The sequence below is a fragment of the Dermacentor silvarum genome, chromosome 9, assembly GCF_013339745.2.
Source record: "Dermacentor silvarum isolate Dsil-2018 chromosome 9, BIME_Dsil_1.4, whole genome shotgun sequence".
NCBI classification, from domain to species: domain Eukaryota; kingdom Metazoa; phylum Arthropoda; class Arachnida; order Ixodida; family Ixodidae; genus Dermacentor; species Dermacentor silvarum.
Genome location: NC_051162.1, coordinates 45448640 through 45476364, shown reverse-complemented (window position 1 = coordinate 45476364; position 27725 = coordinate 45448640). Strand labels below are relative to the sequence as shown.

At 47.2% G+C, this 27725-nt stretch overlaps 1 protein-coding gene across 2 annotated transcripts in view; it reads left to right on the top strand.

The window, feature by feature from the left end:
* Positions 1 to 6471, top strand: part of LOC119464718 (uncharacterized) — a 53181-nt gene extending 46710 nt beyond the window's left edge. For both annotated transcript variants that reach the window (XR_007463211.1, XM_049655568.1), the window contains exon 5: positions 6273 to 6471. Coding sequence is in view for 1 of the 2 variants with exons in the window: in XM_049655568.1 (XP_049511525.1) it covers positions 6273 to 6406 (134 nt within the window). In the remaining variant the exon portion in view is untranslated. The remainder of the gene's footprint in view (positions 1 to 6272) is intronic.
* Positions 6472 to 27725: the final 21254 nt, after the last annotated feature.

Genomic DNA, 27725 nt, shown 5'->3' with positions numbered 1-27725 from the left:
TCAGCAGCAATATAAATGTGTCAAGCCACCATTCAGGGTGTGAAACAGTACCCTTCCGTTTATAGGCATGCACAAATACTGCTGCGCTACACAGTGCGCACTCTGGAAACTTGTTAGGTGCAGATGTGCACACAGTTATCGCTTCATATAGCATAAATGTTTTCTGGTATACGTAACGCACAATAACGATGGAAATATCAGGGTAAACATACGTACCTACGATTCTAAGCTTAAGACAAACACATTACTTAATAAGTACATTTTAGGCCTTGTGCAGATGGCACAGGAGCACCGCTATTAAAAGCGTCAGGCCAAATTCAAGAGCAAGCTTACCGGTACGTCACAGGAGGCGTGCCCATGAAGAACACTGACTCATGATTATTGATATCAACGGACTATAAAGCAATAATTAATAATGCACTAAATATACGACACGGTGTATCTGCTATCTTGTTTAGAGGTTATTAGTGAACGAGAAGGAAACTCCTGAGTTTCCGTCAGACGTTAGTAAATCATAGTAGTGGAGACAATGTGTCATAGTGTACACAATGCTTAAGCAAATTCCCACATAGGTCTTAAAAATAATAAAGTTTGTGTTTGAGGCTTCATCTTCTCTCACAAGTTTTTTTCAAATTCGTCCATGGCCAAAAGCAGTAAACCAATAATTCACCGAATTACTTCATATGGTGCCGCTAAGGAAGAAATTTATTTATCTTCTGAAAGGTCGCCATACATTAAAACAATACAGATGATGCACAAAATTGTATTTTGAACATGCTTCACGTAAAACACTGTACATTCTGCGTTAGTGCTCGGAAATGCCTTCAAGTGCTGGTGTGTTTGCCAAGTTTAGTTCGAGACTCAACGCCAATAGGAATATGAAAAGCAAAAACTGTTCGAGGAAGAAAGGAACAATGTACATCATTGTTTCGTGCCTTACTTCCAGTCGTATTTTGCAAGAGTTGGAATCCAGTGATGCGAGTATATTATTCCCACACATTCATCTACGAAGTCAATTATTTCCACCGCTGTCAAAGTGTTGTGACATGCGCACGGACAATTTGCGAATTTGTTACATTTAATTCCACGACAACTGTGCAGAGGGACGTTGCTTCCTATAAGAATGTAATTATTCAAGAAAAATAGTAAGAAATAGGGAGCTATTGACATTGCAGTATACTTTCAGAATTCTGTCGCAGTGAAGACCTGTACTTTGTGAGCTCCGAAAAGCATGAACCTTAAAAGCTTGTGTAATGAAGAAGAACAGGAAGCAAGCAGTAGAGAGGCGTTATCATCAATGTAGGACGCGAACACAGATCACGAGCTGTTGGCGCCGAGACCGTTGTTCCCTTGGAGCTGCCTTAGTTTTTCGCCTGTCGCTTTCCGTAAATAAATCGCCTTATCAAAGTGGTGGAGGTGCTGGGTACCGTCTTCTAAACCTGGAGCTCCGAAGCCGCACGTTGCCCAATGCCACTCCGGCAATGCGTGATGCCGCCACCCAGCAAGGCGCGGCCCAATCTCCGTCAGTCACCGTGTCAAGCGTGCTGCGCCAGCGCGATCCTGCTTTCTTTAGCGGCACCGATGTCCATGACGCAGAAGATTGGCTGTCGTCGTTTGAAAGGGTGAGCGCGCACAACAAGTGGGACAACGCTACGAAACTTTGCAACGTCCTGTTCTACCCAACAGACGTCGCGAACCTCTGGTTTCGCAACCGTGAGTCGGACTTCGCCGCTTGGACTACTTTGAAGACGAGCTTCACTGAAGTGTTCGGTCGCCCCGCAGTGCGCAAGCTTCGCGCTGAACACCGTCTACGCCGTCAGGCCCAGCAGCCGGGCGAGAACTTCACGAGCTATATCCCAGACGTCATCGACTGGTGCAAGCGCGTGAACCCTGGCATGATTAAGCAAGACAGGATCAAGCACATCATGAAAGGTATAGACGACGATGCCTGTCAGATGTTGCTGGCTAAAGACCCGCGCACTGTGTCTGAACTCGTGAGCCTGTGCCAGAGCTTCGACGAACTACGTAAGCAACGCTTCTTACCTCGGCGGCAGACGTCAACAGACGATTTCCTCGCCGCGTTGACCATCGGCGGCGACCACACGGCGCTCCTGGCCCATATCAAGGAGCTTGTGCTTGAGGAAATTGCTCGACAACTTTTTTTTTCTTCCCGCTCACGCAAGCACCTACGCACTATCGGGCTCCTACCATTCGACAGGTGATACAGAAGCAGGTCACCGAGGCTTTGCCGTCTGCCTGCCAGCCGACTCCTGTCGCAGCGCCGCTATCCTTTGCGGTGCCGTCTGCCTCTCCGCTGACTCCTCTCGTCGCGCCACTTGCGTGTGCGGACGCTGTTATGAAGTCAAGTCCTCTGTCGGTATCGACCCTCAACCACCAGTTCAACTGCCAATGACACCGCCGCTTTTAGGGGCACAGCCTAAGTACGGAAATCCTTGGCGCACTGCAGATCTGCTACGCTTGCGGAATTCCGGGTCATGTTGCCCACAATCGCGCCCACAAGTGCACCGAGATATCCGGGTTACTCATTCCGACCTCCTCATTGCACGCAGCCAGAACAAGAACCTGAAGCATGCAGCCGCGATCGTCAGCCGACTTCCGATGTCCAACCTTTCGCATGTCATCGGTCACCTTCACCGTGCCGTCGTTCTCTTTCGCCTATGCGTCGCCAGTCAAGTGCTCTTGAGGAGGAAAACTGACTGCCGTAGTTTCTGAGGCAGGAGCTGCGCCGTCGTCCACCTGTCTAAGTCCTCGCTTGGCCCCCGCCAATGTTATTGACTTGTTTGTTGATGGTGTACGAACTCTCGCGCTCGTGGGCACTGGTGCCGCTATTTCCGTAATGAGCTACAAGTTTCGCTGCTCCATCCGCTCAGTGACGACGCCACCTTCATGGTTTTCTCTCCGTACTGCGAGCGCACAACATATTCAACCCGTTGCAGCATGTACGGTCCAGGTGCTCATACAAGAGGCAATCTACAGCGTTGCGTTTCTTGTGCTGGCTTCGTGTTTTTATGATCTGATCCTTGGGTGGGATTTTTTGTCGCCCAATCAAGCCGTTATCGCCTACGCTCGTACTCAGGTAGAGCTCTCTGTATTTTGCGAGACGCCTTCCGCCCATGTGCCCGCTCCTGGTAATAGCAAGCTTGTCGTCACCGCCGATACTGACCTGCCACCTCGCAGGGCCGTCATTGTTCCAGTTGCCTGTGCCACACTTCCCAATGCCACTGTTCTGTTCACGCTATCTGACATATTTCGTCGCCGCTGCAATAGGTCCCTGCCATTTGCCATCATCGCGCTTCATCAGCCTAATCCCTGCAACCCCAACTCAGGCCCTCTGACTTTGCACCACAATGAAGCGCTTGGCCACGTGAACACCCGTGTAATTAGATTTAGGTGCACGTTAAAGAACCCCAGGTGGTCCAAATTTTCGGAGTCCCCCACTACAGCGTGCCTAATAATCAGAGCGTGATTTTGGCACGTAAAACCCCATAATTAATTAAATAATTAATTAATTAACCTGCAGTCTGTCGACGCGGATGTTATCGGGCCCCTCGATCGCTGCGAGCCTTAGACAAAATATCAGCTGAACGCCCTGGCCCGCACCTTGCGTCCGACGCCGTGCCCTCGGATTCTTTTCACCGTTCCATCGACAGCGACCGAACGGACGCAGCTTCTTGCCCTTCCACACGAGTTCCGCACTTCGTTTGACTTACCGCAAACGTCACTAGGCGAACTAATACAGTTGCTCACACGATTGACACCGGGACTCACGCTCCTTTGCCACAGCGCCCCTACCGTGTGTCACCTGCAGAGCGTCGTGTCTTCACGGAACAACTTGACATGATTCAGCGCGGAGTCATCCGTCCTTCTTGCAGCCCCGGCTGGTCTTCCACCGTTGTACTGGTCAAAAATAAATATAGATCTATCAGATTCTGTGTGGACTACCAGCGCCTCAACAAGATTACAGGCAAAGACGTTTATCCTCTCCCTCGAATACACGACGCCCGCGATTGCTTTCAATGTGCCGAATTTTTTTCTTCCCTCGACTTGCGATCGGCATATTGGCAGGTTTCTATGGCGAAGTGCAGTCCTCGCGCAGGGCAAGCCCGGCTTCCTTGAGTATGTCGTGGCATATGCAAGCCGTGCCCTCACCAAGGCAGAATCAAATTATTCCATCGCCGAAAAAAGAGTGCCTTGCGATTGTAAGGGCGTTAGTAAAATTTCGGCCCTTTCTGTACAGCAGGCCTTTCGACGTTGTAACCGACCATCACGCACTCTGCAGGTCGGCTTCCCTAAAAGATCCCTCTGGTCACCTCGGTCGTTTGGCACTTCGTGTAGAAGAATTCAACATTCGCTTTGCTTACCGATCTTTGCGCAAGCATTCTGACGCGGATGCGCTCTCTCGATCACCCGTACAATCCGACGAAGGCCAACCTTCAGCGGCCGCCTTTTCCCTGGATGGTCTCACCATCACAGACGTGCCTTCGGAACAGCCCAAGGATCCGTTGGTCGCTTTCCTCTTGAAAGTTATCTGTGCCTCTACACCCGCTAGCCAACCCCGTGCTCTTCGTCGCCAAGCCATGCATATCGCCATATGAGATGCACTTTTATACCGCCGCAACTACCAGGCGGACGGACGTAAATGACTGCTAGTCATACCCAAGCACTTGCGAACCGATGTGTGTGCATCCTTCCAGGCTGGTTCGCAACATTCCCATGCTGGTGGGCTGAAAACGTATGAAGGCCCCGCCAACGCTACTACTGGCGCAGGCTGCACAAATTTGTCCGTAACTATGTTCGGTCTTGTCCTGCATGCCAACAACGGAAGACGTTTCACCATACACCATGTCAGCTGCAGCCTTTACCATGTACTGCCCGCCCTTTTGAACGCATTGGAATTGCCCTTTATGGACCGCTTCCGTGCTTTGTTGCTGGCAATCGCTGGATTATTGTCGCGGTCGACCATCTCATGCGATACGCAGAAAATGCTCCACTCTCTGCGGTTGGTGCTCATGGCGTCGCTTCCTTCATATTGCAACATTTCATACTCCGTCATTATGCACCACGGGAATTCTTAGGGACAGAGGCCGTGTGTTTTTGTCCAACTTCATACGAGAGCGGCTCCGCTCATGCCGTATTGTTGATCGCACATCTACTGCCTACCACTCTCAAACCAATGGCTTCAGGGAACGTTTCAACCACACGCTCGAAGATATGTTTGCGATGTATATCGATTCTGACCATAGTACTTTGGACGTTGTTCTCCCCTTTGTGACTTACGCATATAACACCGCGACACAGCATACGACAGGCTTTTCACCATTTTTTTTTCTTCTTTAATATGGCAGTGAACCGTCCGTTAAACTTGACACAATATTACTGTACCGCCCTGACACCTCCGAATTCAGTCTGATTTCTGACGTCGCACAGCATGCTGAAGAGTGTCGTCAGCTGGCCCGCTCGTTCACGTCCGACAGACTCCAGAAAGATCGCCGCGACAACGATCAGCAAGTGCAGAGTTTTGCCGTTTGATCCCTCGTCTGGCTTAGACGACCATTCAACTCTCCTAGCCTCACTCCCAAGTTTGCTACCAAATACCATGGGCCACACCACGTCATCGAGAGCCGGTCTCCCGTCACTGATGTCATTGAGCCAGTCAACCCCTCATCGGACAAGCGCCGTCTTGGTGACGACACGGTTCACATCAGCCGCCTCAAGCCGCATCACGACCCTCTTATTGTTTCATCGCCTTGAGTCGCCAGGGTGGCTCCCCTTCGCCGCCGGGGTTATTGTAAGGAAGAAGTACTGGAAGCAAGCGGTAGAGGGGCGTTATCATCGTGGTAGGACGCGAACACAGATCACGAGTTTTTGGCACCGAGACCATTGTTCCCTTGGAGCTGCGTTGGTTTTTCGCCTGTCGCTTTCCGCTAATAAGTCCCCTCATCACTTGAAACAATTATGACCGACTTGTTTAGAGTGTTTTACTCCAGGGATTGACTCTCCTAAGATCAATGCTATTATCCGCGGATGAAGTGTCATTTTGTACCTTTTCCCAGAAAATGTATCCTAATGAAACACAAGAAAAGAATTCTTAGCAGACACAACATTGCAAGCAGTAGCTTTGTTGCATTGCATAACGGGGCTGGGCGGCATACGTGACTAAAGCAATAAAGTCTATGGCTGTCATTGATAATTATAACTAAAAAGTTTCCGGTGATGTTTTTGTAAAGATTACTTTTTATTTCAATTTACAGGAGGCCGAACTGGTATTTATGAAGTCCGTGTGAGAAACGCATACAAGATGGATGAAATAGCGCAACAATGCTTGAATTACACAAGTGTACATTTCAGTGGAGAGAATTTTACTGACTGTAAGAAATTTAAATAACATTTCATAAAACAACCTCCGCATGCCATACGAATTTGTAATTGAATAAATTGCAATCAGTGTCTGTCGGCCTACTACAGTTCATGTTGAATATCTTGTAAAATTGTGTTGAACTTATGGTAGGCGGGGTAGAATACATATACCTAAATAAACGGAGCCTCACGGTAACGTGAACGACGACGCCAAGGCAATAATGACGGCGAAAATTCGCTTAGAGTGTTCATCTAATCGCTTTCACAATAATAACATCCCGCAAAAATACCTCAAGCCGCATATGAGGACCTTTAAGATCTGCAGCATTCAACAGCAACCACCGAACACGGACAACGCTGGTGTCACTCCGTCACTGACCGTCATTAAAAATCTTTCGCTTTCCCTCTAGTATAAGTGGTTCCATTTATAGACCTTTCAACCACTTCTTTTATGTATAAAGATTTATGACCGTCATATTTGAATGGTAGTGTTAAGCATATTTCGGTTTTCACAGGTACATAGAGTGGATAATCGCGTACAACAATGTTACTGCTCACGATGTCTACTATTTGCCAGTGTTTCCAGCGCACGTGCTAAATTAGAGTCTACAACAAAGAGGAAGACCAATGTACGTCGCTAAGAAATAAAACTAATGCATCGCGTATTATCGCGTAAAGGGGAAGAAGTCAGCAGTAACGAATTCTGAAGCACCACATTATCTTTTATTTTTTTTATTGCGATAGCATATTTATGGACACTTCAACCGGATTTCTGCCGTCGGCGTCGCCGTCGCCGTGAGGTTCCCTATAGATTCCAAGGGCGATAAAATCGTCGCCGCGCGCCTTATGCACGAGCGAAAGCGCGCGGGGGACGCGCGCTATCACGGAGGGCGAACTCCCCCGCGCGCGATTGCGGAGAGCGAACACACGGCAGAAAGCAAACGCGACCGTCGCGCGAAATGCCGTGGGGGTATGGGAGGGAGGGAGGCGGGGCGGCGCTGTGCTCCGGCACCAAAGGCGTATCTTGCCACTCAATCTCCCAGGCGAAAGCAAGTGGGAAGGCAGCGCGGGAAAGAGGGGGGGGGGGCAGCTTCTCCTCTGCCAACAACTTCTCTGCACTTTGCCCGGCGGTGCCCGTCGCCCGCACCGTCTCATATCTCCACACGGCTCTGACCTTTGTATGCGCTGTGCATTCGCCGCTCAGTTTCCGTTGAAGCGATAGACCGCGCGAAGCTGCGCTTGCTGCTAGCGTTTTCACAGTCGTTGGCTGCGGTCATTCAGTGTGATCTATTCATGTTTGCTTGTGCGCGCTGACACCACGATTGTTAATTCAGTTAGTAAGCCAATGTGTCCGAGTTTATGCAGCCGATAAAACTACTGTCCCTACTCCGAATAGCTCTCTACTAATTTGCTATCGCAATCGATGCTTCGCCTTTCCCGAAACGCCCATTGGGCATTACTTAGGAGTGTTACAATAAATCAATGATAGTGACAGTAGACGCATTCAAACAGGTAATGCATGTTAAGAAATAACTAGAACACAAGCGAAAAAATAAAAATTCTAACCGTAAAAGCAATTAAAACGACACATCCTAAACCTCGAAGAACCATTAAGATGGGTGTTACACAAAATCAATGTTACTTAGAATTAGTAATTCAAAAGAAAAATGTTTGTTAAAATAGGCACACATACCAGGTCGATATAGCATTTAACGATAAAAAAATATCAAAACCACAAAAAATTTTGGCAGTAAAAGGAACTCCGTGCGCACCTAAAGCAAAGCCATTTGTGCAAGAAAGATCTAAATATGGTCAGAAGGGGGGATCTAAAACGAGAAAAGAAAGCACTAGAGAACAATGACGTCTTGAACGATTGAGCAAGAAAATGCTACGTGTGTACGTTAAAATAGTGTTTTAGTTTTGCTAGAAAATCATCATGACTTAGAGCGACGGCGCTTTCATTTGGTAACATATTCCAATGATACATCGCGAGAAAGAGAGGCGAGTGACTCAAGAAGTTAGTGCGCGCAAGAACGGGCTGCACTTTAAAGGGATGATCAAGGCGCGGGAAGATACGATAGGCGGGCCTGATGTGGCATGCGCTGAAAGACGACCTACAGTGATAAAGCTTGTGAAAGTGGGAAAGAAGTGCTATGAGTCTACGATTTTCTAGAGAGCGAAGATTTAGCGAATTTTTAAAGTTGGTGATGCTGGACGTTCGGGAGTAATTTTTCGTAATGAAGCGGGTTGCTTTGTTTTGGACTGACTGGAGCTTGTTTATGAGGTACAATTGATGCGGGTTCCATATAAAAGACGCATACTCCATTTTTGTGTCGTATAGGCTAATAATTTGGTGGACTGGTTTGCCGAATAAACGTTACGCCTGATTTGGCCAAGGGTTTTGCACGCGCTGCTAGTAATCGCATCGATGTGTTGATTCCATGAAAAGTTTGAAGCGTGAGCGCTATTTGGCCATATCGCCGTCGTCATCTGTACATACGACTCATCATCTTGTGTGAGCGCTATTTGTGCATATCGTCGTCGTCATTTGTACGTACGACTCATCTTCATATTTTGGCTCGTGTGGTGCTTCGGCTCTGTCTCGGGCGGCTGCTCGGATGTAAAGGCATCGAATCGGTCGACGTCTCACAAATGGTGAAGTGTGCTTCGATTCCCACGTTCTCTTACTACCCGATTCCCTTGGAGCTCCGATCCGGTCGTCGTTTTCTCTCGCCTACCACGGTGATGGCAGAAAGCAACCCGTGCACCAGTGCTGCTACCACCTCTGCTCAGCCAGCTGGGCCAACCTGGACCATGCAACGAGACCCTCCCGTCTTTGCCGGCCTCCTCGGCGGCAAAGACGCCACACGCGATTACACGCCGGTTGCCGACGCTGGATTTTCTGTGACACGGGGCCCTAAACGCTATGGCGTTAAAATCATCCAACCACATCGACCGCGCAGGCCCTCCACGTGGCGCATTGTTTTGGTGAACAAAAATTGAATTTCTCACAGTGAAATCCACCAGAAAAATGGTGGAGTACGACTGTACCATTCGGTGTCGGATTCGTCGTCGGATTGTAGTTTGAATGTACGAGACAACTTAAATCTGCTACGAGGAAACTCAAACATTTCTACCAGACATTGTGCGCGTCGAGGCAATAGCAAACAATTAATAAAATAATAAAAAAGGTCATACGGCCTTCGCATTTAATATAAGACCACTTATATTGCCCCCGGAAAAACGTTTTTTCAGCAAGGCATTGCAGTTTAAAAGAGAAGCCGACTTTAATGGATCGGTGTGAGCTTGGTTTTTGTAAGCTGGCTTTCCCACGTTCAGCGTTGCAGTGAATGAAGTCTACTTGCCGTATGCGAACGATGCGATGCGAAGGGGTGCCGGTAATGCCATCGCGTTCTACCCTTAAAAGCGAAGCTTAAGCATCCTGTAATTTTTATTGTGTGAGCATGTGCAATAGCAATGTCATTCATCGAGTAATGGGAAACCGCGGGGTAGTAGCTCTAGTGAAAGCTATCGCCTTAGTTTTTGAAACACCTATGTGAAAGCTATCGCGCCTTAGTTTTTGAAACACTTATTTCCATTTGCCACTGTCGACACCAGTCCGGAAAATTTTCTAGGTCAGATTGCAAAGTCTCAGTGCTGGAAGAGTGAATCATTTGTCTGTAAATTCTACAATCATCTGTAAACAGTCTAACTGTGGACATAATGTTATTACTGATGTCGTTGACGTATATCAGGAATAAAATAGGTCCCAATACAGGGCCCTGCGGCACCTCTGATTTTACTAGTGATCACGGAGAAGAAAATTCATTAGCAGTTACAAATTGGTACCGGTTAGTTAAAAATTACTAATCAAATTCGTAGTCGTACTGTTTATATTAAAATAGCGAAGTTTTATTAATAAACGGTAATGAACTACCTTGTCGAAAGCCTTCGCAAAATCAATAAATATGGCGTTTATTTGTGATGAGTCGTTAATAGCTTGGTATAATCCGGAGACTAGCTCAAATAACTGCGTCTCGCATGCACGAACCTGCTGGAACCCGTGTCGGTTAAAGAAAAAAAGATTGTGCTCTGTTAGGTATTTCATAATTGCTGGTGATACAATGTGTTCTAATAGCTATACATGGAATACTGGTCAATGACATGGCTCTGTAGTTAAAGACAGATCACAGGTCACCGCATTTGAAGATTGGAATTATTTTAGCTATTTGCCATCCCTCATAAACACATCCCGAATCAAAAGAGAGTTAGCTGAATAATAGAGCCGAAAATGCGAGATATTACTGATTTAGTTATTTTTAGTAGTTTTGGACAGATTACGTCTGGAACGGGAGCCGAGCTGTTAGAAAGAAGATCAACATCAGCTTCTATGCCTTTCTGAGTGATTATAATATTGTTATAGCCTACGCAAGCCGGTTTCTGACAACTGCAGAGCGCAACTATTCGATTACCGAGCGCGGATGTCTTGCTCTCGTCTGGGCTGTTTTAATTCGCGTTACAATATTATTAATGATAGAGGTAACAGAAGCGAAGTCAATATTAGTCGGAACAGGAAGTTCACTTGTAAAAACGGAACACAAAAAAGAATTCATTTCAGTAATTACCCTCTGATGGTGGAAGGAATTCGTTGTCTTTCGTTATGGATATGAAGCAGGACGATGACGCTTTGGGGTTTGTTACTTTCCAGAATTGCTTTGTGTTGTTTGTTAACATGTTGGAAATATCATGGCTAAAAAATTTGCCTTTAGCTGCTTCAATTTCAGTTTTGCATGACTTTGATTACCAGACGTTCCCAATACCACTTCCAGGCATCATCAGATGTCGGCGGTTTAGCTTTTGAATAAAAGCGTTAATTTTTATTAATACAGCCCTATACGTGAGAGGTGAACCACGCGCTTCCATTAGACAGTGTTATTTGTAATTTTGGAATGCGCTTTTCTTCAAGTTCAGTCAGCTTGTTGCAAACAATCATCCAGTTATCATTGTTATCACGATCATGCATGCTACTAAATAACTCAAAACGAAAAGACGAGAGCTCATTGGTGATCATTTCAACATTTTCTCGCGCATAATGATAAGTTGTTTTGTTTTCTTGTACTCTTTTTTTACGCTTAAGCTCGTATTCACAATAGAATACGTTGTGATCAGCGATGCAACCTAACGCATGAACAGGCACATTGACGGGTTCAGTGGTCAGCACAAGATCCAAGATAGCATCCCCTATTGTTGCCAAGGAAACTATTTGGCTTAATCCGTGAGAAGAAATGGCGTCAAGAAAATCCTTACATTCAGCTTCCCTTGGGCCACCTACCGCGGTGTCCATCCGCCAGTTAATTACAGGGTAATAAGTCAACCACAAGAGTAATAAGTGAGCCAGAAAATTTGTTGCCCACAAAGGTTAAATGTTGTTAGGACAACGTGTAAATGTTCAGAGTGTTTTCAGTGCTCCTGAGAAGTTTTCCCAGCTGGCAAAAAGGACCTGTCCAGTTAAGAGACGCGGAAAGCAATCTAACGTCAAACACAGAAAACCAAAGCTCGTAGACAGTGTTCAGGGCGTCGTCTACATGATTCCCTTGTCATGCGGTGAGCGCTACGTGGTACAGACGGGCAGATGCCTTAACGAGCGCTTACGTAAACACGCCAATAATGTCCGAAATGGAAAAGAAGGTTTTCTGGCCGAACTTGTTAATACGTGTGTGTGTACCCCGGATTTCGAGCACACCATAGTTATCTGTGAGATAAGGAATGAGCAAGAACGTTTAATCAGCGAGGCAGCTCAGATAGTCAAGGGAAGAAGCGTGTGTGTGAGTAAACCCTCGGTTACCCTATATGACAAAGAACTCTGATTCTTGGAATGTGAGGACATGCGCAGCAGGCCACAGTGATTGTTAGTTCTCTCGGTATTGGTTTTTTTGTTTCCTTGTCAGTGGAAATATTTCTTTTCTTTGTACTTGTTCCTTGACATGCATATATAATAAGGCATGTCTGTCAATAAAATAATCAGTTGGAAGTTAGTGCTTGTCCATGTCTGCTATTCGTCCCCGTGTTTGTTCTCACGCTGTTTATTACCAGTATGAATAACCAACTAGCCCAGTCAGCCACCTTAACGATTCGTTTAGCGATTTAATAAATGTGTGTTGTCAGTCAGGCAGGCGATAAACAAACCCCAATGGCCCACAAAATTTCAACGCCGGAATCTGTGTAAAGTAGGTGCGCTTAGAATTTTTCCCTGCAATTATAACACCACCGCCTCGCGTTTCAATAATGTGTATACGAAACAAAATAAAATTTTTGGAAAAATATAATTCATTGTCGGACACATCGGACGACAGCCATGTCTCTCTTCTCAGTATTACATCAGCAGAGTAGGACTCGACAAACGCTCAAAGGTGATTCTGTTTTCTGAAAAGACTTCTAAAACTTGCCACAATACTAGACAGCTTTTTGTTTTCAGCAGCGATCAGGAGTGTTGTTACAGTGTTGTTGGAGGAGTGTTGCTTATAGGCAACATTCAAGGAACGTTTATTCGTTAACTTTCACAATGACTACAAATTTCTGGTTAAATGTCTTCTACCAACATTCAATGACAGGTAGCAAGTGTCATTTGCCGCTTCGGAGCAGGAACACTGGACGAGGAATAAGTTCGGCACGCGTCTCACTTTCTTTTGAAAGCATCCTCAGAGGAGACAGACTGGCGCAAGTTACCCGGCTGCATACGTGTCACACAAGTGATGCAAAGTAAATTAAATCTAGACCTGCAGTTCACATATGAGGAGAGCTGTCTATATAAATTCCAAGCGAAGCCTCAGGTGGCTTGGGGTAAGGCCACTTTTAGTTTTCTGCCTGTAGTTCTGCCCCTATCACTGAAAAAGTTTGCTTATAACATTTATTTCCTTTTATTATGCTTATTCTCGATGCGTCTGGCCCATTTCAATAGAACATATTTTTTTAGGTTGCTCAAATGAGCGGTCCTTGGCGATTTAAGTAGGCCGAGCAATAAATTCAGAAGCCAGGAGTTACACGTTTTGTACTGCAAGGGCTAATCTGATGTTATGCATATATGTGATCTAATATGCCAGCAAAAAAGTATTCCCGTTGGTCTAGTCATGTGCCCATTATATCATCTGAGAAGAAGGAGAATGTTTACACGAAGCCCTGCTACATGCACAGCTTGTTATACCAGATGCGGTGATTAAAAAGGTAATTGAGTTTCCATGACAGGTGAGAAGCATTAATATGGTCGCGTAGGGAAATTCAATTCAATAAACATAAACCTGATATACTTAGGGCAAACAAAAGGTAGTGAAGGAATTCCCTAACTTGTGTTTCTCCGTTTTCGCTAGCCGAACAGATTCTTCTTCGGCCAACCACTTAGCTTGTTTGCGCAAGTTAGTAGAGTTGCCTCATGATTCTACTATCTGTACGGAATTGCCGACGCAATGCCGGCAAAGAGAATGCGGCACGTTGCCAATGGGAGGAACGGTTTGAGCCTCGGAACGTGGAAGACTTCGGCGGTTGGACGAGTGGACAGCCAGGCACGGTGAGCGGGAGAAACCTCTCACGTAACAGGTGTCACTTGGCTCAATATTCGAATGGTACAGTGGTACCTAGGCAACAGTTTTTCAGAGAGGACAAACTGTCGAGATGGCGATCAAAGTAGTAAGATGGAGCCAGGACTGTAATGAGTGGCATGCCGGCGGCCATCATACAGACGCTTCCGTGATCTCTGCGAGGCGCAAAGCCGACAAAGGCACATTAGGCGAGCCGTGTCAACTCCCGCTACGGTCTCACGGGCGTACATTGTTGACGAGTGCAAGGACGGAGAAAACAGAGTGTCCAGTGGCAGGCTTCGTTCATGGCGGAGCAGGAGTAAACAGGTAAATGGCCGATGATGTCATGGCGGGAGGAATTATAATATACAGTGATGTATACCAAACCGACCTCTCTATCAGGATGGCCAGCGAACGCCTACATCGAGAGCATATCAGGTGTTCAACTGCTACTTGGTTATTACATTTGCGCGTGAATATTACGCGGAAACAAGTTTGCATTGAATATCCCTATCGAAAATCTCGTGTCGAAATTATACGTGCCACGTATCCATTCTTATGTGCCACGTATACATTCTTACGAGCCACTTCTCCTTTCAATAAGTACCTCGCATGGAAGCATAGGTGCCAAATATCAATTTATATGTGCCTCGTACGGAACAATACGTGCCAAGTATAGAACCACATTTGCCACGACCTATAGAACCAAATGTGCCTGGTATTCATTCTTCGTGTCTTAACTGTGGATTCATTTGTACCTTTTATATGCTTCTGTGCGGCCATGTCTGGTCCCAAGTGCATGGCATGCAACCAACAGGCCCAAAAAGCTACTTTAATGCAACCTTGTTCGTTCCTTGTAAGAACTTTAAGGCATATCTGCAGGGTACAAAATTTTTCTACTTATATTGTACATTTAACTCCGCAGGACTGCTAGAATAGCTGTGTTGGCGAAATATTTACACAGCCAAAGCTGTTCCTTAAATCATAAAGTAAGCTTACTGGTTACGTTAGCAGTGCAGAGAAAGATTTTATGAGAAACATTATTACAAATTAACTTTCTCTCCATTTAAAAATACCAAAAGTGTATTGCATCATTCTTCCGCATTAGTTTTTCAGAGACGTATTCAGTCAGGATTGCATTAAGTGGATGGAAGTCTAGCAGTTCTGATGAAGCTGCTGAGTAAAAGAAATCTTAGCACAAAAAAACTTCTATGATTCAACGTGGCGACAGGAAAAGAGAGTGGCAAGCTGAATATTTAAAAGATGGGAACCATCAGGAGGATAGGATAGGAATAAACTTTATTTGTCCAGCGGTTAAGGCTGTTGGTGCCCGGGGCTAGGCTGCCAGGGGTCCATCGCCGGAGAAAAATCTTTCGAGATCCTCGGCAATGGCCCTGGCCCGCTGGACGGCCCACTCCTGGTCCATCAGTACTAATATAAAATTATGACTGATACACTGGTGCCCTTACAAGGGAGCTAGGCATGAATTCGCGTCGCTGTGTGGCTTAGAACTCTTCGCTCACTACACGCGCCAGCTGTAGAACTCCTGCTGTGACACAATCGCGCATAAGTTGTGCTGCCAGCGCTCGACTTGCTTTCCTACAACACAGCTTTGCGCTGCTTTTCGATTTTCGTGATATGTTGCTGCCAAAGAATTTCTATGACAGTGAAGGCAACGGAGCCAATATGTACATAAAAAAGTACAATAAACTAGGCACAGCTGCTTGTGAACTGACTTCTAATACCTCTACTCGCGTCTGCGTTAAATGTGTGTGCGTGTTTTCTCGCGTGTTTTCTTGCGTATTTGTGTATATTTGTTATTTCCCCCTTTTTTGTATTTTAGATCTAAGTTCTCGCGCTCGCGTTTGTGTGCATGTATGTGAATTTGTGAGTGCTTTCGTGCGTGTATGTGTTTATTCCTATTTCTGTCCTTTTATTTTTGCGTTTGTTCTTGTAAGCATGCTGCAGCCACGTCTTTCTTTACAATTTCATTAACTCGTCTCATTGAAAGCCCCAAGTCGGGTGAATAGCAGGGCTGGCCTCTTCGATGTTATTAAAGGCTTTCTCTCTCGTCTACCTTGCCTCCTCAGTCTGCCATCTTGCTGTGTTTTCTCTTACTATTCTGATCTTGCTTATGGGCTGTTGCCACAATGCGATTAACCAACTTGCACTAATGAAAGTTCTATCAGCTGTGACAACATAAACATTGACAGATACAAAACGTTAAAAGCATCACGTGGCTTGCACAGTAACTTCGTTTCTCACCCCTGTTAATGTGTTAATGCATCAGTGCACACCGCAGCTTGCCAGAAGTGCACATGAAAAGGTGTCATATTGTGAAACAGCACCTTGCTCTGTTGTTGCATTCAGTCTTAATAAACAGATGGTTTCGCGGCCCATCACATATGGTGGTAGACATATATAACATTGTGCAATAGGGTATCATTTCCTGTCCTGACGCTTTCATCATTACAAATGCAGTTTTCCAGTGAATGGAGTCCAGCAAAGCAGTGCTGTGAGAGCTTTTGCAACTTTCACCATTTATTACTTCACCAATATCACTGTCTGAATGTGACCGTCACTTCGCCTACGGCTTGCAATGAAGAAAGTGACTCAATAAACACGTTCAACTTTGCTGAGCATTTTTCTGGTTCGTAAATATGAAAAAACAAGTACTAGCAAAGTTATTCACGTTAGTAATTGTGCTTGCATTCGCGTTACTTGCCAGAACCAGATAAATAAATTAAAAATTGGCTATGACAACACTGTAATTTTCAGTGCAGACTGCTAACGGAGCCATAAAGCATGCTCCGACTACTGCTATTTCACTATGGGGCGCGTCAAACTCGAAGCGGGCTGCCTGAATGAGAATTTTGAGCCTCACTAAGCTAATGATGTTTTATATTTGTTCTCTTATTCGCATTACTTGTGTAAGCCAGATAGCCAAAATACAAAAAATACAACCCCGTGAATGTGCTTTGGCGTGCAAGCTGCTAACAGTGGCTGTCAGTTTCGTGGTGACTACTGCTATTTCACCAGCACTGGCTATGACATGACTGTGATTTCCAGTGCAGACTGCTGACAGAGCCATAAAGCGTGCTCTGACTTCTGCTATTTCATTATCGGGCGCGTCAAACTCGACGGTGGCTGCCCGAATGAGCATGTTGAGCCTCACTAAGCTAATGATGTTTTATATTTGTTCTGTTATTCGCATTACTTGTGTGAGCCAGATAACCAAAATAGACAATGTAACTACATGAATGTGCTTTGGCGTGCAAGCTGCTAACAGTGGCAGTCAGTTTCGTGTTGACTACTGTTATTTCACCAGCACTGGCTATGACATGACTGTGATTTCCAGTGCTGAAAGAGCGATAAAGCGTGCTCTGACTTCTGCTATTTCATTGTGGGGCGTGTCAAACTCGACGGTGGCTGCCCGAATGAGGATTTTGAGACCGCCAACGATAATGAGGGTTAACAATTGTGCATAATTTCAGATATGCCAGCATTTAAATGTGTTTCTATGCCACTTCTTAAATCGAGCGATGTGTGCAGGACGTTGCTTATCAGAATTGAGCTTCTGTTTTAAGCAATACGACGTAAATGGAAGTGTTTACTTATTTGAGAGGTCACGGAATGGATGGTTTTGGTAGCCCTAATAAGGGCTGTTCTTTTGTTAATAAGAAGCCGTTATGCTTCGTCGTGTGGCTCAATGCCAGACAGCTCGTAGTCGGCGTCGCTTTCTTCAGTGTCATCTTCACCCAGCTGGATGATGATGGGTTGAATGTACTCACTCGCAGACGTGTCAAGCTTGAACTTTGCCTCCAAGACCTTCACATGCTGAATGCTCTTCCTCCGGTCTTCCGCCGTTACCTGCTTGATTTTCTCCCTCAAGATGGCGTCAACCGTGGACAGCTTGAAGACTCCGTTGTCCGCAGCGACGCCATTTTTACCTTGGCCCACACAAGCTCAATGGGATTAAATTCGCAGTGGTACGGCGGGAGCCTGAGTACAATGCAACCGGCCCTTTCAGCTGCGTTGTCTACGATGTAGCTCAGAAAGCGTTACTTTACAGATGCCACCAGCTCAAGCAGCTGCTTCTTTATCATCCTTTCACCGTAGGTGATGTTCTTGCTTGTGCGCCGTCTTCGCCGTGCTTCTTCCAGGCTGTCGTCAGCAATTTCTCTTCTCGCCGGCTATGGTAAGGTGCATTGTCTAAAACAATGACACTACCAGCTGGCAACTTCTGCAGAACGTCATTGAACCAGCCCTCAAAGCAATTGCCGTCCATTTCCTCGTGGTAATCGCCTGTCTTTTGGCCTCGGAATACATCCAAGCAGCCGTCGAAGAAGCCATCCTCGCTGCCGATGTGCGTCACGATCAGGTGCTGACCCTTCCCCAGAAGGTTGTTTTAGACCCATTGTCAGGCCATTTGCTCGAGCGAACAGGCGTCCGCGCTTCTGCAGCACGGTGTCTGTCCACACGATCTACCGAGTGTGTCCCGCCGTCACCCATGTCTCGTCCAGGTAGAAGATCTTCCGGCCTTCCGCCCGGTGGAGCACCAGGTCATAGAGGTAGAGATTCTGCTAATCGGTCATGTCATCCCGTTCGATAAGCAGCGAGTTGCCGCTTTTCTTTTTGTGCTTGAAGCCGATCTCGGCAAGCAGGCGACGCACAGTACACCGCCTTAGTGATGGGAGTTCCATACGCTCCGAGAACTCGGTAGTTATCTTCTGGACTGTTGGTGTCTCATTTCGGCGAAATAAATCTTTCACACATGACCTCAGCGCGCACAACGTGAAGCTGTCAAACTTCGCGCGGCGTCTTCTCTTCTCCGCATTGCGTGGGCGCTTTCGCGATGGCGTCGTCAGTTTGTCACCCGAAAATGCGAAGCTTTAACTTCCTCCCTCACCCTGAACACAGTCCTTTCGCTGACACCGAGCATGTCGCCGACAAACTTGCTCGTGTCCTCCACGCTCCGTTCAGGATCCCTGTTACGTCAAAACGTGTAGCAGGGGAAGGTCATGTTGCGTGAATCGCTGTTCAGGATGTGGGCGCTCGTTTTCTTGCCGAGGCTCCTTGGTGGTGCGGTCATCGAGGCGACACAAGGCTCGTTCTGCAACAAAGGATCGCGTTCCGATGTCACCTCGGTGGGCTCCATGGCGAAAAACTGGCACGGAATGCCGTGCGCGAACTCACGAGATTACAGGCTCGCAATCGCAAAAAAAGAAAAAAATACTAATTAAAAATTAGCCTAACACATTACAAAAATAAGCTTTTGAAAGCACACAAAAAGTATATATGAATCTTATGCTATTAAGCCAGCGACTGCTTTATAATTGCACGCCCGGTGCCATCGATCTTCCTCCGTAGCAGACGACACACAGCATTGTAGAAGGCACGGAGTTATTTTTCTCTCGCGATCAGGCATGTGCTGTAGCCTTTACATCATGATATATTTACCAAACCACTTAAGATACAGAAATCTTATTTATACCGAGAAATACGCGTTTGAGAAGCAGCCACAATGTATTGAACCGGACTATTACCTTAGTCGCGGAGGCAATTGGCTGCTGCCCTTCGGTCATGTGGGCAGGGCCTCTCCTGTCATCTAAAGTTGTACCCGACTATAGTTTTATCGGCCGCATAAAGTTCTAAACATTACCGTACTAACTGAATTAACAAGTGTGGTGTCACGCGCATAGGCAAAAAAAGTTGTCGCAGTTTCACCTGAAAGGCGAAGCATCAATTGCGATAGCAAATTTGTAGAGAGCTATACGTAGTAACGATAGTAGCTTTATCAGCTGTATAAACTTGGACATGCAGCAGCCACATCAGCCAACAAAATTTTACCGAATGCACGCTATTCGCCTAGAGGTTTATAAAACGAGCTGTGCACGACGTAGAAATTTATAATAAAATGCGTTGCCATCCATGTCTATTCGTTTACTGCAGTTCACTTTGAACAATTTGTTAAATAATGGCGAATTATTGCGGGAGTGCCCCGGTTAAAAAAAATGTCGCAGTTTCACCTGAAAGGCGAAGCATCAATTGCGATAGCAAATTTGTAGAGAGCTATACGGAGTAATGATAGTAGCTTTATCAGGTGTGTACCCTTGGACATGCAGCAGCACCGGCAACACGCAGAACTGTTGTCGACGCCGTCGGCGTTTTGCCCGCGTTCGCACAAAATGCGGGCTGCGTTGGTGACTGTTGCCGGAGCCTCTGATATAAATAGGCACTTGATGCCGCAGCTCAACGTCGCCTCCTTTCCCTCCCCCTCCCCCCACGGCCTTTCGTGCGTCAGAAGAAGGCGCGTTTGCTCTACATATATGGTGATTGTAAAGGTGGAAAGAGACGCCTACTTCTGCAGCCCTTAGGAGCACGGCACAGAACGCGCATTTGTTCTCCGCCGTTCGTTCACTCCCCGTGAAAGCGCGCGTCCCTCGCGCCCTTTCACTTGCACATACAGCGTTCGGCGGCGCGCGGCGACGATTTCATCTCCATTGACGTCATACGGAACCTCACGGCGATGGCGACGGCAACGCCGACGGCAGAAATCTGCTTTGGAGTGTCCATATAATTGCTATCGCAATAAAATGAACACATCACGCTCGGTGACCGCGGAAACTCGCTGTCAAAATGCTGGAGTGAGGAAGCGCGGACGCAGCAGCGAGCGTACTGACCTTCGTGCTGCCTCTCGCTTACGCGAAGTAAACGTCGAAAGCACAGCGCATGCTAAGCATTCGATGAACTTTGTCCGCGTCGCAGATCGCTTTCAAGATACGGCGCACGCATGACCACTGCCGTAAGCACCAACTGCCACAACTGCCCCCGTTTCTCTCCGTCGCTTCATCCCCGTGCCTCGCGTGCGAAAGACGGCGCGCTTCCGCCCCGCCTTCCTCCGTCGCACACGCCAGTTTCAGCCGCGATTGGTGGGTGAGTTTTGCAAGCTTTCACTCGTACATAAAGTGTACGTCGCGCGCCAACGATGTTATCTTGTTTGGACTTGATAGGGAAAGTAAGGGTGACGGCAACAACGACGGCGACGGCAGAAATCCGCTATGAGTGATCATATAATTTCTATCGCAATAAAAGTAATGGCAAAGAACAGTTTGTATGAAGGCTTTCTTGAAAGGTTTGGTGATGATGGAATAAAAGCCATCCTTAGGACCGCATGTATAGGGGGGTTGGAGCATTGCACACGTCAGGATCATTACGATTTTGCAAAACTTTATTGTCAAACATGCCACATCCCCGATGCGTTTCGGTGGTCGCAAGATGCGCCTTCCGTTCGTGCGTTCTTGTACCGACTGAAATTCCACCGATCTCTGAGGGCTCATGCGCTCCACATCACACAACAAAGACAGGAAGCCACTCAATGAGTTGATACGGAGTGATGACAGGGTATATGGGTCTCATCTCTGTTGTTAATGGTGTGATGCAGATGGATAGTGTGCTAAAGAACAATAAGGGCTTATAATGATCGGAGAAATTCTGATAAGGTTAATAAGGGCCGATAAAAGCTTATTAGAGTAGGATCATGTCCGATAACGTTGATAAGGAGAGATAAGGGTTGTTATTACTCGGCTAGAGTCTGATAAGCTTAATAACAACCGATGAGGGTTGGTAAGGGTGGGATCTAGTCCGATAAGGTTGAAAACAGACAATAAGGGTTTATACTGGTCAGCAAGAGTCATGAGGTAGGTTAATATCACAGCAACCTTCGGTTTACCGATTACATTGTCCTGTTCAGCAACAATGCGGATAAATTACAACAAATGATCGAGGACCTTAAAGGGCAACTCCGGCGTTTTTTAAGCATATTAGGCTATTTTCATTTTCAAATGGCATTCATAGTCATGCAACCGGTGAGGTGGTTCAATTGGCTGAGATACTCAGCAATAATTTTAAATAAAAAAAAAGAATGGGGTGCCTAAAGCGAAACAGGCAGCTGCTTGGTGTGACGTTTATGATGACTCGATCACGTCAGAACCTACGCAACCGTAATGTTAACACGCAGTACACGTGGTGCTAGCGCGAAAAATAGCGACGCTGACTATGTCTTCTGACGACACGGGGAGCTTATATAGCTCTTTCGAACTAGAATGCGGCTATTTTAGCGACGATAGGAGCGCTGAAGGATCGCCGTTTGCTTTTGACCCGCCGCCGCGCGAAGCAGCTGACGAACCCCAAACTCAACGCACTGCGAGGCACCAAGACGAAGAGTAAGCGCCGGTTATCACATTTAATTCTTGTTTTGTGCCAAGTTCTTTGAAATAATGACTGCTGTTGCCACAGTTTGATGTTGCGAGCCCAAAAGCTTCCCTCAAGTACACTGTGTCTTTCCAGCACCTCGGAGTGAAGTGAGCCGAGCATACACACGCGTTTTATTGCAATAGTAAATATATCGACACTCAAAGCGGATTTCCGCCGTCCGCATCGCTGTCGCCGTCGCCGTGAGGTTCCGTATGACGTCAATGGTGATGAAATTGTCGCCGCGTGCCGTATGCGGTATGTGCGAGTGAGAGCGCGCGAGCGACGCGCACTTTCACGGGGAGCGAACCCATGACGGAGAGAAAATGCGCGTTCTGCGCCGTGCCCCCTGAAGGGCTACAGAATTAAGCGTCTCTTTCCTCCTTTACAGTCACCATATATAGAGAGCAAATGCGACTTCTTCCGTCGCGCGAAAGGCCGTAGGCCACGGGAGGCAGGGAGGGGAGGCGACCTTTCGCTGCGGCCCCAAATGTTTATTTATATACAAAAACGCTGCGATGCGAGAATGTGATAAAGACTTCTGACGCTGCTCGGCGAGTGTCCCGTTCTTATCTCATCGAAAACCTCCGAGCCGCCCCCAGAGGCACTGGCAACGGTCACCAACGCCGTGCGCGTTTGGTGCGAACGCGGGCAAAACGCCGACGGCGTCGACAACAGTTCTGCGCGTTGCTGGTGCTGCTGCATGTCCAATTTTATGCAGCTATTAAAACTACTATCCTTACTCCGTATATCTATCTACTAATTTGCTATCGCAATTGATACTTCGCCCTTCGGGTGAAACCACAACATTTTTTTTTTTTTACTTGGGGACCAGTCGGAGCGCCGAACTGTAAAAAGCCACTTCTCCCGAAGAGTGCTGTTGGAATGAAACATGTGATAACATACCCATTTCCTCTTCGCTGTTGTGTTCTTGCAACAGTCAGCACAACACCAGCATACACCCATCACTTTACCACCTACAACACCTGCAAAGCGAAGAAGAATGGTTGCAGCGACGAGCCTCTGTCAAAACGATGATCGTCGGCTGCCGTCCCGATGAAGAAGGCACACGCTTCGTTGTTTTCTGGTCGAGGCGGCGCAGTAGGTTGGCACGTCACAAGAACAGTGTGGTCTGTAAAAAATTCTAAATTCGTCGGCATGAGTTGGGAATACTGCAACCAATCCTTGAAAATCATTTACATGGAAACTAAGTGACTTTAAGTCGTATCGTTGGCACAGATAATCAGAGTGCAAAGAGAACATATTGTAACGGATACGAAAAGCAGGCACAAAAAAAAAAGAGAAGAGAAGACGAAGAGAACCAAGAGCTCGAGAGGCCGGACTGCGCTACGATCACGCTCCGATCATCGCCCATCTCCTGTAAAATAAAACGATTCCTTCACAACTCTTCGTAACAGTTGTGGTGGAGGTGCGGGGTAATCGACACCCGAAGACGGAGGCTGAATGACAAGTTCTTCGACGGAGCAGTCGCCTTGCTGGACTCACACCGAATACACCGGAGTTGAACATGTCCTACGACGCAGACGAACAACGGCCCATTCCAACTGCTGCGCCGACCAGTTCCGTTCAGCAACTAAGAGATACGCGTCCCTTCGCCGGAAGACCGGACGAAGACGTCGAGGAATGGCTCATCCATTATCACCATGTGAGTGCCGCCAACAAGTGGAACAGCGCTTCTCAGCTATCGAACGTCGTGTTCTTTCCAACGGATACTGCGTTGATGTGGTTCGACAATCACGAGGAAACGTTAACGACATGGGGCAGATTTGTTTCTGAAATCAAAGAGCGATTCGGCGACTCCGCGACGAAAACGAAAAGGGCAGAACAGACGCTACTGCAACGCGCGCAAGTGCCAGGCGAAACCTGCACGACCTACATTGAGGCAGTAATAAAACTGTGTAGGATAGTATATTCTGGAATGTCTGAGGAAGACAAAGTCGGGCACATCCTAAAAGGAATTGCTCAGGATGTTTACAGTTTCCTCATCGCAAAAGACACCCTGGCTTCCGTCGCCGACATCATTCGGCTCTGTCGCACTTTCGAGCAACTGAAGACGAGGCGCATCACGCCGAAGTTTGGCAGGCTAGCCAATGTGACGACAGTTGCAAGCGTAGAGAGCAACCAGCCCCTCCCTCGATCTTGCAGCAACGATCCGGCAAATAGTTCGCGAGGAACTCAGCCTGCACGGGCAAGTGACACACCCAGGAACTCGTAGCTTCCGTTTACCACCAGATTTCGAGCCAAACGTGGCATTCTTCTCCCCGTATACTGCGGCAAGGGGCATTAAGGATTATGAACTCGTGTCCCGACAGCAGCCACGTCTCTACGACAGAGGGCCTACTTACGACGCTCGGCTACAACGAGAAGAGCCGCGTTTTAACCCCCGAGGCTCTGTGACTTCTGTGAGGCCGCGCCAAGAACAGCACCGACCCTACTACCACGACGTGGCTTATAATCGATATAACGGATTTCAGCGAGCAGCAGACACGCATTATTCACATGACAACGAACTTTCTCGCCGCCCGCAGCAGGCTAGCATTCGCTTAGAGGAAGATGCTGTCAACCGCGACTCTCTCGTGTGTTACAACTGCGGTTCCACAGGCCATATTGCTCGGTATTGTCGCCAAGGCCGTCAATCACGAAGGACACCACCGATGTTCTCGCCTCCCGGAACCCGTACTTCATATGACTTGGCGGACGACCGATTTGCTTCCAATGGACCGCTTCTCGCGCGCGACCAGACGCAGCGATTCGCCAGCATCTAAGCGCACGCAGTTTGACGCCACCAAATAACCGTGCCCGTCGCTCTCCGTCCCCTCGGCGGCGTTCTTCCTCACCACCGCCGAGAAACTAGCATCCGCGGCCAATGGAGGTGAGGTCGCCGGACGGTCTTTGGAAGAAATAACTCTGCCTGTTGTGATGCACAAAAACAAAGTGAATGTGTTGATTGACGGAATACCGACCATGGCGTTAGTTGATACTGGAGCAACTGTGTCTGTGATGAGCCTCGCTTTCAAAAACCGTCTAGGCCACAAAGTTATGTTTTCTTGGAACGACGGCATTACCTTTCGTGGAGTAGGCGGCGAGTTGCTTCATCCCCTTGGTGTTTGTGCTGTGAGTGTTTTGTTGGCTGGGAAAGTGTTTGTGTCGGAATTCCTTGTTCTTTCTCGTTGTTCACACGACGTTAATCTTGGTATCGATTTTCTTAAACAATGCGGTGCTTCCGTGGACTGTGGTTGTGGCGAAACATCGTTAAACAAGTTATTTATATCAGCACTTCCCGAACAAAGCTCGCGTGGTGAAGACAGAGACACAGACACGCTCAATGTTCTTGATGAAGTGATTGCACCATCGTGGTGCCTGACGCCCGTTCGTGTTTTTGCAAATACTGTTGACGCTGGTTGTGTTGACCTTGTAGTTAGGCCTCTCCGCATAAACTGTGCTAAAGAAAGTATACTTCTGCCCTTCTCATTCGTGTGCATGACGAAAGGAGTCGCCACATTGTGGGCGCTGAACTGTTCATCCACGCCGGTTGTCCTCCCTCGTGGTATGAAAATCGCTCTATTCGATGAAGCCGCATGTAGCTCAATAGCGGCACTAATTGCGGACGTCTCTTACAGCTTGCTCTCCTTGCGATAATCGCCATTCTGACGAGTTAATGCTTGGCATGATCAGCAAGGCTCTCTGTACATCGGAACGGCAAGCACTGGCACAGGTCCTTGCCAGGCATGAGGCTGCATTCGACTTCACGCATGGAGATGCACCCCTTCATTTACCGTCGTCCCGCGCTCGTCACCGAATAGATACCGGCTCAGCACACCCCATCCGCCAGAAGCCCTACCGAGTGTCATCCTCCGAGAGCAAAGTTATTGCAGAGCACGTCAAGGAGATGATGAACAAAGGTGTCGTTCAAGAGTCGTCTAGCCCATGGGCAGCCCCAGTAATCCTGGTCAGGAAAAAAGATGGCTCCTGGAGATTCTGCGTAGATTACAGACGTGTAAACGCAGTGACAAAGAAGGATGTCTATCCGCTACCACGAATCGATGACGTCATTGATTGTTTGCACGCTGCTTCGTACTTCTCAACACTTGATTTGCCATCGGGATATTGGCAAATACCTATGGACCCCGGCGACAAGGAAAAGACCGCTTTTGTGACTCCAGATGGCCTATTCGAATTTAATGTTATGCCTTTTGGCCTTTGCAATGCTCCTGCCACCTTCGAAAGATTCATGGACACAGTACTACGTGGTCTAAAGTTGGAGATATGCATGTGTTACCTCGATGATGTAATATTTGGCCGCACGTTTGAAGAACACAACGAACGCCTCAGCCTTGTTCTCGACTGCATCGAAAAAGCTGGACTGGTTCTGAACTAAACAAATGTAGGTTTGGCGAACGCCAAACACTGGTCCTGGGACACTTAGTCGACAAGGATGGCGCCAGACCCGATCCTCGTAAGATTGAAGATAGCAAGTTCAAAATTTTATTCAGATCAGTGGACATAAAAAAAGTTACCAGAGTTGCCCGTTAACCGAGAAAGTGAAATAGTGGAGTTGAAGATTCATATGCAGAATCCAAATATATTGTGCAATTGCCTGGCAAGGGAACAAGAAATCAGGATCGCCAGTCAGCCTCTGGATTCTGTAAAGGAGTTCGTTTAATCAGGTCAATTAATCACAGGGGACCCTGATCATGAGAAGGAAATTTACAGAAGAATAAAACTGGGTTGGTAACCTTCCGCGGTGGCTCAGTCAGCTATGGCGTTGCGCTGCTGTGCACGAGGTCGCGGGATCGAATCCCAGCCGCGGCGGTCGGATTTCGATGGAGGCGAATTGCAAAAACGCCCGTGTGCGTGTGTTGTAATGCACGTTAAAGAACCCCAGGTGGTCAAAATTAATCCGGAGTCCTCCACTACGGCGTGCCTCATAATCAGAACTGGTTTCAGCTCGTAAAACCCAAGAAAGGAGAAGAAAATTGGGTTGGAGTACATAAGGCAGGCATTGTCAAATCCTGAGTAGGAGTTTACCACTGTAGTTGAAAAGAAAAGTGCACTATCATTGCATCCTACCGGTACTAACATATTAGGCAGAAACTTGGAGGTTATCAAGGAAGCTCGAGAATAGGTTAAGGAAAACGACAGTTAACGAAAAACTTAAGGCCTAACGTTAACGGACAGGAAGAGAGTGGTGTCGATTAGAAAGCAAACTAGGTTAGTTGATATTCTAATAGACATTAAGAGAAAAAATGGAGCTGGGCAAGCCATGCAATACGTAGGTGGATAACCGGTGGACCATTAGAGTTGCAGAATGGGTACCAAGAGAAGGGAAACGCAGACGAGGACGGCAGAAAACTAGGTGGGATGATGAAGTTAGGCAATTTGTAGGCACAAGTTCGAATCAGCTAGCGCAAGACAAGGGTAATCGGAAGTCGCAGGGAGAGGCCTCCGTCCTGCAGTTTACATAAAAAATAGCCTGGTGGTGATGATGATACTGGCCTGATC